The 12940-nt window shown below is 37.9% G+C and overlaps 1 protein-coding gene across 28 annotated transcripts in view; it reads right to left on the reverse strand.

Annotated features, from left to right (window-relative positions):
• DLG1 (discs large MAGUK scaffold protein 1) overlaps nucleotides 1–12940 on the reverse strand; it is a 529193-nt gene that overhangs the window by 358339 nt on the left and 157914 nt on the right. For 2 of the 28 annotated variants that reach the window (XM_048864506.2, XM_048864498.2), the window contains exon 2: nucleotides 6114–6324. The exons of the other annotated variants lie outside the window; for them this stretch is intronic. In XM_048864506.2, the coding sequence (XP_048720463.1) occupies nucleotides 6114–6305 (192 nt within the window). In that variant the 5' untranslated portion in view covers nucleotides 6306–6324. The remainder of the gene's footprint in view (nucleotides 1–6113; nucleotides 6325–12940) is intronic. 28 annotated transcript variants of the gene reach the window in all.

Raw genomic sequence — 12940 nt, forward strand, 5'->3', positions numbered from 1 at the left:
TGGTTTTACCATACATTTATATTCCTTGAAATTTTTAAGTAACAAAATAATTAACTTACTGCATGACAGATTACTGAATCTATTCTTATTCCAAATACAAAACAAACAGCAAATACAGGGCAATACACAGTGCCTCTGTCCAATTAAAAGTCTCAACACTGCCAATATAGCAAGGACAAGGGGGTATGGTTGGTGCACTCCAGGATCCTATATATAAATTGCCACTTGGCTAAAAAAGAAATAATATATTAGAGCATCTGGGTCTCAGATAAGCCACAAGATCTTGTTTTCTGGTATCCAGAGTATCTCCTCCTTTGAAGCATGTATATCAAGAAAATAGACCCCTCAGATGCCTACAAAAGTGTTCATGTAGATTTTCATTTTGCCCAAAGGGTTGATCATAGTAACAGCTGCAATAAAAACAACCTGTTACTGAATAAAAGATCAGTGTTTAACATCTTACTGAATTTACTAACAGTTACAAAATTGTATAAGGGCAGAGAATTATCCTACCAGATTGAGTCTCATGGTTTGGTGTACTCAAACCCAGGAACCTGAGGAACCTTTTGTGGAATAGGTGAGTGTCCACATAAAAGCAAGAATCCTTCGTGTTGAAATCTGCAAACCATGTGCCCTTCTCCACAGAGGGGATTACTGATTGCAAAGTGATCGTGCAGAATTTTGATTTTCTAATAAAGACATTCAGCTGGAGTAGATCGAGAACTGGTTTCCATCCAATGTTTTTTTTCTTGGGAACTAAAAATGTAGGGAGTAGACCTCTTTCCCTTGATGATGAGGTGGCACATGCCTTACAGCTTCTCAGTGAAGAAGAGAGTCCACCTCCTAACAAAGGATCTTCTTTGAGAGTGCTCCCTGAAAATGGGCTGGGAATGGGGTTTGTATGATTGGGAGGTGACAAACTCAATTACATAGGCAGAATCAATCAACTCTAACACCCACGTGTCTGTCATTAGTGACCTCCAATTGTGAGCGAAGTGGGTGAGGCAGCCACCAAAGATTTGGGGAGCAGTGTAAAATGGCATTAACACAGGAACATAGTTCTCAAACATCTTGTAAGAAAGAAACACTTAGCTAGAGGGTAAGGCTGAGCTGTGGCAGAAGATGTGGAGAAAGCCAGGTGCCTAGGTCTTTGTATCCTCTGGCATTTATGCTGTGGTTCATAACAGTGCCGATGACACAATGGCTGAGGGTGGGGTGTCTTGCTCTGTATGCCTGTTTGTGGCATCTCCTTTCTGGAGCCAGCATATAAATGCCCAGAAAGCAGAGGGCTGTTCTAGAGTCTAAACAAGTGAAGAGACTCAGGGCACGTCTTCACTTCACTGCCGCAGCAGAACTTTAATATGGCTGTGTAGTCGCAGCACCAGTGCTCGGAGCTCACAAAAGCTTATGCTCAAATAAACTGGTTAGTCTCTAAGGTGCCACAAGTCCTCCTTTTCTCTCTCTAGAGCTCTCCCAGCGCTATAAAAAAAACCACCTCCACGAGGGGAGTAGCTCCCAGCACTGTAGCACTGTCTACACTGCCACGTTACAGCGCTGAAACGTGCAGCGCTCAGGAGGTTGTTGTTTCACACCCAAGTGAGGAAGTGGTAGTGCTGTAAAGTGGCACTGAACCAATCTTCTCACTGAACCAATTACCCTTATTAAATGTCAGCTCTTCAGTAATATTTGATATTACTGAGGAACCCCAAGGAATGTAGCCAAGATTCATGCCTCATGACGACTGGCCAAGCTATCCCTCCAGAAGCAGTATCAGCAGCATCCACTGGAGCCTGTGATGGTAGGTGCGATCCTTTCATTTGTGTGTCAAAACTGAAGTCAGTACTTACACATCCTTATTATTTCATGCCATACTCATGTGTTGACTAAGATGGAGTCAGGGATGGATCTCTTCTTCTAGGAGCAGATTTTGAAGAGGTTCTGTCTTTGTGCTTGTGAGTGCGCCCCTTGCTCTTGTGAGAAGCCTTGGGAAGGGATTCCTTGGGCTTAGAAGTTGTTACCTCAGCTCCTGAGCTTGTGCTTGGCGGAGCATATTAACATAGACATAGGATGTCCCTGGTCCTGATCCAACTAGGAAATGTTTTGATAGTTAGAGCTCTCAACCCTCATAGATTCAGGGAGGGAAGGGGCAAAAGTTGCTTGACATAGAGATGTGAGCCTCGCCAAAGCAGTGTTTGTCACTCATGGAGAAGGAGTGGGGGCAGGAGATACAATTCTTAAACCCCCGGACTCTGGGCACAGTCCTTGTCTGTGGGAGAAAGAGAGCCCCCAAAGTGGGAAGTCTAAGGTATACTAAATCTAATAAATACTAAGAAGTATTTACTATATATATATTTATTTACAGACCAAGATGAAAAAGATGGAGGTAGCTGTGGACACAGGATTACAACTCAGGCTATGTGGCGGGAAGAAGGAACTGGAGAGGCAGTGGTCCACAACACTCCTTATACCCTCAGTTCCAACTGCACAGGTGCAGACCAACGAACATCACTTGTTAGAAATCTCCAGCTTCAGGTGCATGGCACATATGTGTACCCACATGTGGAATGCCCATAAGAGCCAGCACTCAAAGCAGAACCTAGAATTTTCTGGAACTCAAAACAGCCCATCCACTTTAAGGTAAGGGTTTTTAAGATATTCTAGAATGATACCTTAAGTTGATAAATTTTAGCCTGGGATGATTTTTCTGTGGCCAAATTATAAAACCATAAAAATATGGAACTAACAGTTGAATCTGCAACTCACCTTAGCTAAGGTTTAAATGTGCCTCTGTAATACAAACAATAATAAAAGGAAGTGTTTCTGTAGCTTGTGTGTTTTCATACATTTCTAGACTGATCAGGGTATAAGGAATTCAAATATACATGGGAATTAATGCCCAATACATAACAATTTGATCCAAAAAGTTTATAATTCATACTCAACAACACTAACATGGTAAAATTTTGTATTTTGTGAATAGGCTTTTGCCATCAAATAATGGTGCTGGTGTTTCCTTTAACAACTAAGACAACAAGGGAGATGCCTCTAAGGCAGTAGCATAAGGCATCTGTCCAGTTCAGATAAGGGAGACAACCTCTTGCAGTTGCAGAATAGCTTTTCTTATGTGAAACTTCAAAGAAAGCATGAAAAGCATGCATAATTTCATTGAAATGCAGAGATTTTATGTCAGTTTCAAAAGAGACAAAAATGTAAATACAAACAATTGCAAAGGCATCAACAAAAACTTGTATGTGACAACTTTTATTTGTTCTCGAATTTCATCAGGAGCAAATAACTATCAAATTCTATATGGACTAATCAAGGAATCATGAATTTTCTTATCCATTTGAGTGTGTAGGGAAAAGATACTGCAAAACGGAAAACTTTTCATTTAATACAACTCTCCACATGAGCTCAGTTTGCTCTACGTGTGTGGAAATGAAAAGCTTATTCTCCCTTACTGCACCATAGATGCAGCTGATCAATATACTGTCATTTAAACATTAATTCTTCAGCTTTTTGATAACCTACAGTATTCAAAGTGGTTCATGTTTGAAGGTAATATTTTTACACTTATAAAAGAAATAATATCATTTATTAATGTTTTTCCCTTTTTAACATTTCACAAAATTCACAAATTAGGATTTCCGAATTACATTACTTCTGCATTATCTGTGCATCAGTCACTTCAATAAACAGTCAGTGAATTTAAGATTTGGGATTTGCATGGCTGCAATACAAAGGACATAGGTGCTGCATTAGCAGTAGTAATAATCTGTGCCTTTAAAAAGGAATAAAAAGACTGATGTTTAAGACAATTTGAGAGCTATAATAAATGTGGAACTGCTGGGAGTTTTATTACACTGAAAGGAAATATTCTCTTATTTTTCTGTCAGATGCATTTCAGTTTAAATGAATATTAGATATCCAAATAGCTTCACTAAAATCATTAAAGTTCTATGATTACGTTCGAAATCAGACCTTTTAAAAAAAGCCTCCTAGTTGTTCCTATTTCTGCATAGGTTGAAAGGATTAGTACTGGCAGCAACATCACTACAGGCTCCCCACAGCAAGGTCCTACAATGTTCTCTATAAAATTGCTTAAAAATACTTTTTCCTATTGTTCCACCAGGGGGCAACCATGACCCTCAACTGGTATTTAGAGACCTTGAAACTGTAAATGGTCATAGCTTCCGTTTCCACAACATATAGCAAGGCCAAGAATCAATCCAGAGCCTATAATACACATATTATACCTCTTCTACACACAGACACCATACCAGATATAACTTATTAAAGTTAAGGCTAATATAATTGGTCTATTCATCATCGTCATCATGTTCCCATTACGTCTCTGGCGATTAGGGCAGCGAGGAAGCTCCTCCACTCTTGTCTGTTTCTGGCAAGTCTTTCAATGGTTCCCCAGCTGTGTCCCAGGTTTTTCAGCTCAGCTTCCACAGCTCTTCGCCATGTTGTTTTCAGGCGGCTTCGTTTTCACTTGTGTTAGGGCACCCGTTAAAAAAAAAAGCAAGGAATTTTACTATATATTGAGTCACTCCCACCAAGCCCTTTAGAGCGGAGACAAGTTTTATAAGTTTGTAAAGTGCTATATAAATTTGTGCCACTATCAGAGATCATTAATAATAATATATTTGGACAGATGTAAAAATACAGATGCACAAATGAGAGCATGTACAGTGAAAACCGTCACCACTCATATCTGACAGAAAATAATGACTTTCAAAAAAAGAGGGTAGCTTCTAGATGTTTTATTTTGCACTTAAAAGGAAAAGGTTTGTCTCCACAATTTTTATATGGCAGACTTTAAGAACATTACATATTTTAAAACATTTTAACTCTCTCCTTGGATAGCATCATTCTTGAGTTACTACATATTACAGAACCTGCTACAATCAGAAAGGGCTTTTTGTTTGTTTTTTCATTTATTTAAAGGGACAACGGGAATCTCATTAAGTAATGTCTATTCCAGTTTTTTTATTTATATAAAAAAATTAAATTTTCAGACTCTCTAAAAGCATGCTGCAGAGGATTTGTTTGCAAAAAAAAAAAAAACCACCTAGCTAAATCCTTGTCTAATGGAAATGAAGGATTCAGATTTAAACATTATGTTTAGATAAGCAAATTAAACCCATTCATATAAATTTAGATTTACACTATGAGAAAATTCTTTGTGCACCATTCTAGGTATGTATTTTTTCTCTAATACGTAACAAACCCATTCCATTTTCAAATATCCCTCAAATCATTAACAGACTACATCAACCTGATTATATATAGGCACAAAACAAGTATTTCTAAATCATAATGAATTTACCTGAAGATTGTATTACATAAAGTTAAATGTAAAATTAAAATACATGAAGTCTCAAATTGCTGTGTTTTCAAACTACCTGTTTCATGTTCTGTTAAATTATGAACTTTGGTTTCAAAAGTAACTTCTACCCACACATATTCAATCTTTTCAACAGAAGGCTTTCAATGTCTTGAGTTCTATTAATATAATGTAATATATACACTAAACTTAGTACAGTAAAATAAATATTTTGGAAAACACTGAATTAAAGATATTTCATTTCATTATTAAGAAAATTATTAAAGTGTATATATTTTATTACTCTATAACCCAAACAGTTGATTTCAACCTAAAATGACTAACAGCCTGAGGGCACTGTTAAACCCAAACCTGCCACTAACATTTGCTTCTATCAGTATGATGTCAGGAGGCATTTCCAGCCCTGCATATCAATGGAAGTCTCCTGTGTATTTAATTCTTTACAGCTGAAGCAAATGAAAGCCAAGTGCAATAAACGATTACATGATGATTAATGGAGAATGACGACATTTTACATGTAGCATTCAGCAAATTCAAAAGATCCTTTTGCATAGCATCTTAACAGCAAATGTATATAATTCATTACTTTCGTCAGATTCACAGAGCACTGGTAATTGACTGTAATAAATGGAATAAAATACACACCATTTAATCTGAATCTTAATGTATAATCACATTACTTTAACAACATAATGACTTAATCACTAAAATTCTATTAAAAATTAAACTCAGATTTTCAGGAAAGCCTATTTAGACCCACCTTACATCCAAACATTAAGGATATGGTGTTGTTGGTGCATGCCACTTTACAGTGGCAGAGCATCGGAGAAAAGCAATCCAAGTTTTTGATGCTAGGAGACATTTTTTCAGACCTTGGGCACTTCAATCGATCCGTTATCGAGATTCCAGAAAAATGCCTCTGTAAATGTTGCTTGCTGCTTGTTTTTGACATTTAATCCAGGTCCATAATGCTGAAAGATAAGCTTTTATATAAAAATAGATTGCATTCTTCAGGAAATTTTTCTCCCTTAGAAATCAGTTCAGCATTTTAGGACTGCAATTGAAAAATCCTTGTGTCCATTTTCAAAACATTAGACCCCTGCTTTCTATTTAATTATAATGATAATATCAACATGAACGGACAACTGTACCAAGGCCCAAAGTCTTACTGGGATCCTCGCAGCCAGAACCAAGACTCAAATCCACCAGGGCAGCTCCACCTGCTGCAGTGCAAGGTCTGCTATCTCCTCCACAAGAACACAGGCAACTCTAGCAAAGCCACTATGCTGGTTGCTTAGGGGGAGGGGCACAAGATGTTGCAGCAAGGGACTCATTACATGGCCCGATAGAGATGAACCCAACACTCTTCCTGGAAGGTGCTTTCGCACTGCACCAGTGACCATAACAAAAATCTGATTTAAACACACATATGCATAACTATAAAAAACGGAATCGGTATGTTTGATGATATAATGTGTAATTTATATTAGCTCTTTCAGGGAAAAGATACAGGCAACAGTGAAAAAAATCTAGCTTCATACATACATAATGATCAAGATCTTAATCCTGAACAATTCCATCAAATAAAAATCAGATGAAAAATTAATATTGATCAGATATCTGTCACTATGTTAAAACAAATTATTAAAGATGGTTTAAGAAAGTTTTAGTCAACTCAAAATGTCCTCCCAAATTTAGTAGAACTGTTAAAGTTAAAAGACACAGCTAAGAAAATAAGTGTATTTTCTTGTAAAACACTCTGAACCAGATACTCTATAGATTTTTTTATTTTTCTCGACCTAACAAACCATGCATAATCTAGACTATGCAAACCATTCGATAAATACTAGGTTTTACACAGATATTCTACTTATTCAAACGAGAAGACATCTAAACATATTTTAAGTATTTTTTTAATTCAAAGACCACTAAAGCATTTTTCCCTAAAGCTAAAGATCTTTTGCTTTGCATTTATAGTATGTCAATACTTAGCTGTTGCACATTTTAAAAAATTAATCCTTGTTGATCCGTCAGGGTCCATACTAGGACTAGAAGTATAGCAGTATATTTTATATTATACATTTCAATTTACCTTTTTAAAAAAAAAAAAAAAACACAACCAATGAACTGGTTGTCAGAATTTCTAATGTAATGCATTAATTCCTTACAAATAAATTATTTATATTAGATACAGAGGAGAATGTGTCCCCAAGGGATTAATATTGCATGATTTTTCCTGCTTTCTCACAGCATAAGCTAATTAAGATTTTTTTAAAGACTTTCCCTTAATTACTAGTATTCCAGCCACAATGCATCTGTTTTTATACTGACAGATCACTGTTTAGGCTCCCCTGAAGACCTCTTCCACTTGGCTCCCCAAGAATTCAATTCAACTCGAATCTAGTTACTGAGATTCCTCTATTTGGCATACCGCAAAGCTACACTGAGTTGATCAGACTCAATATCTTCATAAATGATCTGGAGGATGGTGTGGATTGCACCCTCAGCAAATTTGCGGATGATACTAAACTAGGAGGAGTGGTAGATACGCTGGAGGGGAGGGATAGGATACAGAGGGACCTAGACAAATTGGAGGATTGGGCCAAAAGAAATCTGATGAGGTTCAATAAGGATAAGTGCAGGGTCCTGCACTTAGGACGGAAGAACCCAATGCACTGCTACAGACTAGGGACCGAATGGCTAGGCAGCAGTTCTGCGGAAAAGGACCTAGGGGTGACAGTGGACGAGAAGCTGGATATGAGTCAGCAGTGTGCCCTTGTTGCCAAGAAGGCCAATGGCATTTTGGGATGTATAAGTAGGGGCATAGCGAGCAGATCGAGGGATGTGATCGTTCCCCTCTATTCAACATTGGTGAGGCCTCATCTGGAGTACTGTGTCCAGTTTTGGGCCCCACACTACAAGAAGGATGTGGATAAATTGGAGAGAGAGTCCAGCGAAGAGCAACAAAAATGATTAGGGGTCTGGAACACATGACTTATGAGGAGAGGCTGAGGGAACTGGGATTGTTTAGTCTGCAGAAGAGAAGAATGAGGGGGGATTTGATAGCTGCTTTCAACTACCTGAGAGGTGGTTCCAGAGAGGATGGTTCTAGACTATTCTCAGTGGTAGAAGAGGACAGGACAAGGAGTAATGGTCTCAAGTTGCAGTAGGGGAGGTTTAGGTTGGATATTAGGAAAAACTTTTTCACTAGGAGGGTGGTGAAACACTGGAATGCGTTACCTAGGGAGGTGGTAGAATCTCCTTCCTTAGAAGTTTTTAAGGTCAAGCTTGACAAAGCCCTGGCTGGGATGATTTAATTGGGGATTGGTCCTGCTTTGAGCAGGGGGTTGGACTAGATGACATCCTGAGGTCCCTTCCAACCCTGATGTTCTATGATTCTAAGAATAATGGGTGTGCATAGGGCAGTGGTGGGCAACCTGCGGCCAGCAGGCAGCCCATCAGGGGAATGTGATTGCAGACAGTGAGACATTTTGCTGACATTGACCATCCGCAGGCACGGCCCCCCCAGTAGCTCCCAGTGGCTACGTTTTGCCGTTCCTGGCCAATGGGAGCTGCGCCAAGTGGTGGTCAGCACGACCCTGCAGCCTGATGTTTCCCACAGCTCCTACTGTCTGGGAACAGCGAACCGTAGCCACTGGGAGCTACGGGGGGCTGTGCCTGCGGATGGTCAACATCAGCAAAATGTCTTGCGGCTCACAGTCAGATCACCCTGATGGGCTGCATGCAGCCTGTGGGCCGCAGGTTGCCCACCACTGGTATAGGGTGTACCACACATCCAAAGTTACACAGCAAACCTCTTCCTTTATATACAGTTATACATTAGATTGCATTTACTGCACACTATAACACATTTTGGGACTGGCTTGGTCACTGTATAAGAACCAATCCCTGTACAGCCCACACTTTGTCCTTGCCCAACTTATTCTTTACCTCATCTTACCTTCCAAGCTTATCTTATCCCATTGTTATCTTGTCCATTGTAAATGATTCCCTGGATGTTCCCCCTTCTCTGTTGCTACTACAGACATTCTGTTTCTAGCCCTGATCCTGCCTCCCAAAAAATGAGGCCCCACCTGTGTCCAATTACTCACATCAAGCTAGGCCCACAATCACACAAAATGGCATCTAAAATAGAACACCCAAACTTTAAATAAAAAAATTGAGACGTGCACATTTCAGTATCTTTTAAAGCTTCTTCCCATGATCTCATACCCCCTCAAAACATACCTCTTCACCTAAACTCAGAACACTAACTTCACTGCCTGCTCTGACCTTTCACAATCTCCCTTTTAATTCATTCAGTTTACTTGGTAAACTCCTTGAGGGAGGGACTTTGTCTACATATTGTAAAATGGTAAACACACTTCTTACATTAGAAGTGAATAATAAAATTTCATAAGATCATGAAGTTACAATGGAAACCCACTTTGAAATAAAAAAATAAAATACACAAACTGATGAAACTAAAAAAAAAACGCCATATATTCTGGAGAATAAATAGCACCACCAACCCACCTAATAGATATAGCACCAGTAATAACACACAAATGACACCTCTGCTTCTGAAGACACTCCTTTTCCAGTAAGACAGACAAAGATTATAAATGTCAGCATCCCTATACTTGGAAGCTTGGGTTTTATTTTCAACTTGCCCCTAGTACCTAATCAATATCTCCAACTTCCCTTCAAGTTTTCAGGGAAGCAGTACATGAATTTCAGATTGGGGGTAGGGGCAGGAAAGGGGGGGGGGGGGGAAATCGCACTAATAACTATATTGGAACATTATGGAGAAAGATATTCACAATAATCCACAAAAAAACTCGCAAAGATATTAAATGATCACTCTATTCCCCGTTTAGCTACATTCTCACTATTTCGTGGAATTTTTCTACATGTACATCCAAGCCCAAGGACAAGCCAGAAGCGTACTAAAGAGCCCAGTCAATTTTAATAATTTAAAAACCTCTGCTCCTCCTTCAGCAGGTCAGAATCACAGTATGCCATTTGTAGTCAGGGGATAGCAGGGCTGGCAGAGCAAATTCAATGCACATCACTCCAAAACAAAAAATGGAAGACAATCTGTTAGTCATGGATCACTGACTGTACACCAACAGTGCAAGGAAGTCTCTGTCCCATAAATAAACCCTTTTCCAACCAAGGACACAAAGCAACAAGCAATCTTACTTCCATACCCCTAATGAAGAAACTCTTGGTAAAAAGAAAAAAAGTCATATTATATATAAATGACCATTTCATGATAACAAATAGGGTGAAAACAAAGCCAAATGTGGTTCTGAATGTTGCAGAAACAGCTCTCCAAGATGCAGAGAGCATAAGCTCTACTCTGCTATGGGCACAGCAGAATCAATAAAAAGGAAGATATGGTGTACACAACTACAAAGGATTCTATCAGTAAGATATAATGAAACAGAAAGCTTCAGTAACTTCAGGCAATTACATCTACATGGTTGATGAAGACTACATACAGACTCCAAATAACTTAGCCATACATCTGCAGCTGTAAACAGAACCTTATATTTCTGTATAATATTACTAATCCTTATAAAACAAAAATAGAGACAGTTCAGAACTTTTAAGGAAGTATCTTTCAGTGCACACATAAAAATTCAATATAATTGATCTTACACCACTAATATAACCCCATTCAATTTAATGAAGCAGTGTGAAACTTTACAGGGCCAAATCATGGGATTGAGGTTGATGTTGCAGCTGCTACTTTTTTCAGTCAAAAATGTGTTGTATTGGTTGAGGCTTTTTGTACACACCATGCAATGAATGTTATTTGCACTCATTTCAGACACTGTAAAGGCAGTGCTGTGATCAATTATCTGGTTGTGTGCAGAGAAGAGAGATATTCAATGCACTCTAAAACCTAGACAAAACACGAGGAGCCTGCACTGGAGCACTAAAGTTGAATATCCTTTTTTTAATTAAAACTAAACTATCACCATATCTTAAAATAGGATTTTTATTATTTTTAAAACAGTAAAATCCTAAAAAGACTAGACTGAGAAAAACATTTAAATACCATTAAGACATTAGTTCCTCAAGTTTTAAAGCTTCTTCAGTGTCAGTGAAACCATTTGAGAAATGTCTAGTTTGCAAAGTTTCAACCACATTTTACAAGAGCGCTAGCTCCCTTCAGAATGGAACTACTACGATTTATACAAAATGTTATACTTCTTGACATCATATGGAACATTCAGACAATGTTTTATAGATATATTTATAATTTGCATACTAATGTACTAGCACTGTGGAAAGGAAGGCACAGGGCACTCTACAAGCAACTCAATCTACATCAGGTTTCAGAGTAGCAGCCGTGTTAGTCTGTATCCGCAAAAAGAAAAGGAGTACTTGTGGCACCTTAGAGACGAACAAATTTATTTGAGCATAAGCTTTCGTGAGCATCAGTTTCAACTAGACAAGAGGCATTATTTCAAGGTCCAAATTTTAAGTGTCTTATTTATTTTTAATATAGAGTAGGTATCTGGTGGGTCAGTACTGAAAGATCTTACAGCATTTTAAGGAGCACAGTGTCCACAGAATTCTTAAGATTCTTAAAATAATCATGGGACATGTAGTAATAAACTGAATTCTTGAGTGTTCTTTACTACCATAAGCCACAAGAACAAACTGCGATTCACGGTAAACATACCAGATGACCATAGAGATAGTCTAATAGAACTACCTATCTCCCTGCAGAGGTCTTTTCCATGTTTCATTTTAACATACAAAGTCAACATACAAAGTTAGTTTTCAGGAAAAAGCAGCAAAAGAGGTCAAAAGAAACACACTTTAAAGCTTTCAAAAAAAAAAAAAAAAAAACCACCTGCATATGTTTAATCAAAAAGATACCAAAACTGACAAGTGTTCTGCTTATGACTGCATACATAAAATAAACTGCTTTTATTCCACGTTTACTTAACAGTAATTTGCATCCTACCTTAATAGGCAACAAAAATGACTCCCACTGCCCAATTAAAAACACGAACATCTAGGTGTTTAATTAGTGAGCAGGATTTATTTATTACAAACATTCTTAAGACAGGCAGAAGTAAATGGCTTCATTTTACTTGGTTCTCTCTTTCAGGCACCCCAAAACTCCATCATTAAGTTTTCTTCATAATTTTGGGAAATATTCATTGATGATTATTAGCTTGAAAAGAAATGGTTGTCTTTAGCCTTCTAGGCCAACTAATTTTTCTGTATTTAAATTAGGAAGTCATGTAGATTTACATTTAAAGAAGAAAGGGGGGGGAACTGTCAGTGGAAACAAGAAAATAAATGTTATTTTTAGTTACATAAAAATAGTATATAAAAGTCTCTTAATAAAGAAAACTATTCCTTTTTTATCCTAATTTCAATTACTGCAACTAGATTCTAAGTATGGTTGTTTGTAATGACCAGACCTAGATGTGCCAACACTGTAGAAAAGTATTATATATTTATATTTAAGATTAGATTTCTTCTAAAGGATGCAATATTGTTCTTCCATACCACCAATTACTCTTATACTTTGCGATTATTATTTTTATTTGTATA

The sequence above is a fragment of the Caretta caretta genome, chromosome 9 (genome assembly GCF_965140235.1).
Source record: "Caretta caretta isolate rCarCar2 chromosome 9, rCarCar1.hap1, whole genome shotgun sequence".
NCBI classification, from domain to species: domain Eukaryota; kingdom Metazoa; phylum Chordata; order Testudines; family Cheloniidae; genus Caretta; species Caretta caretta.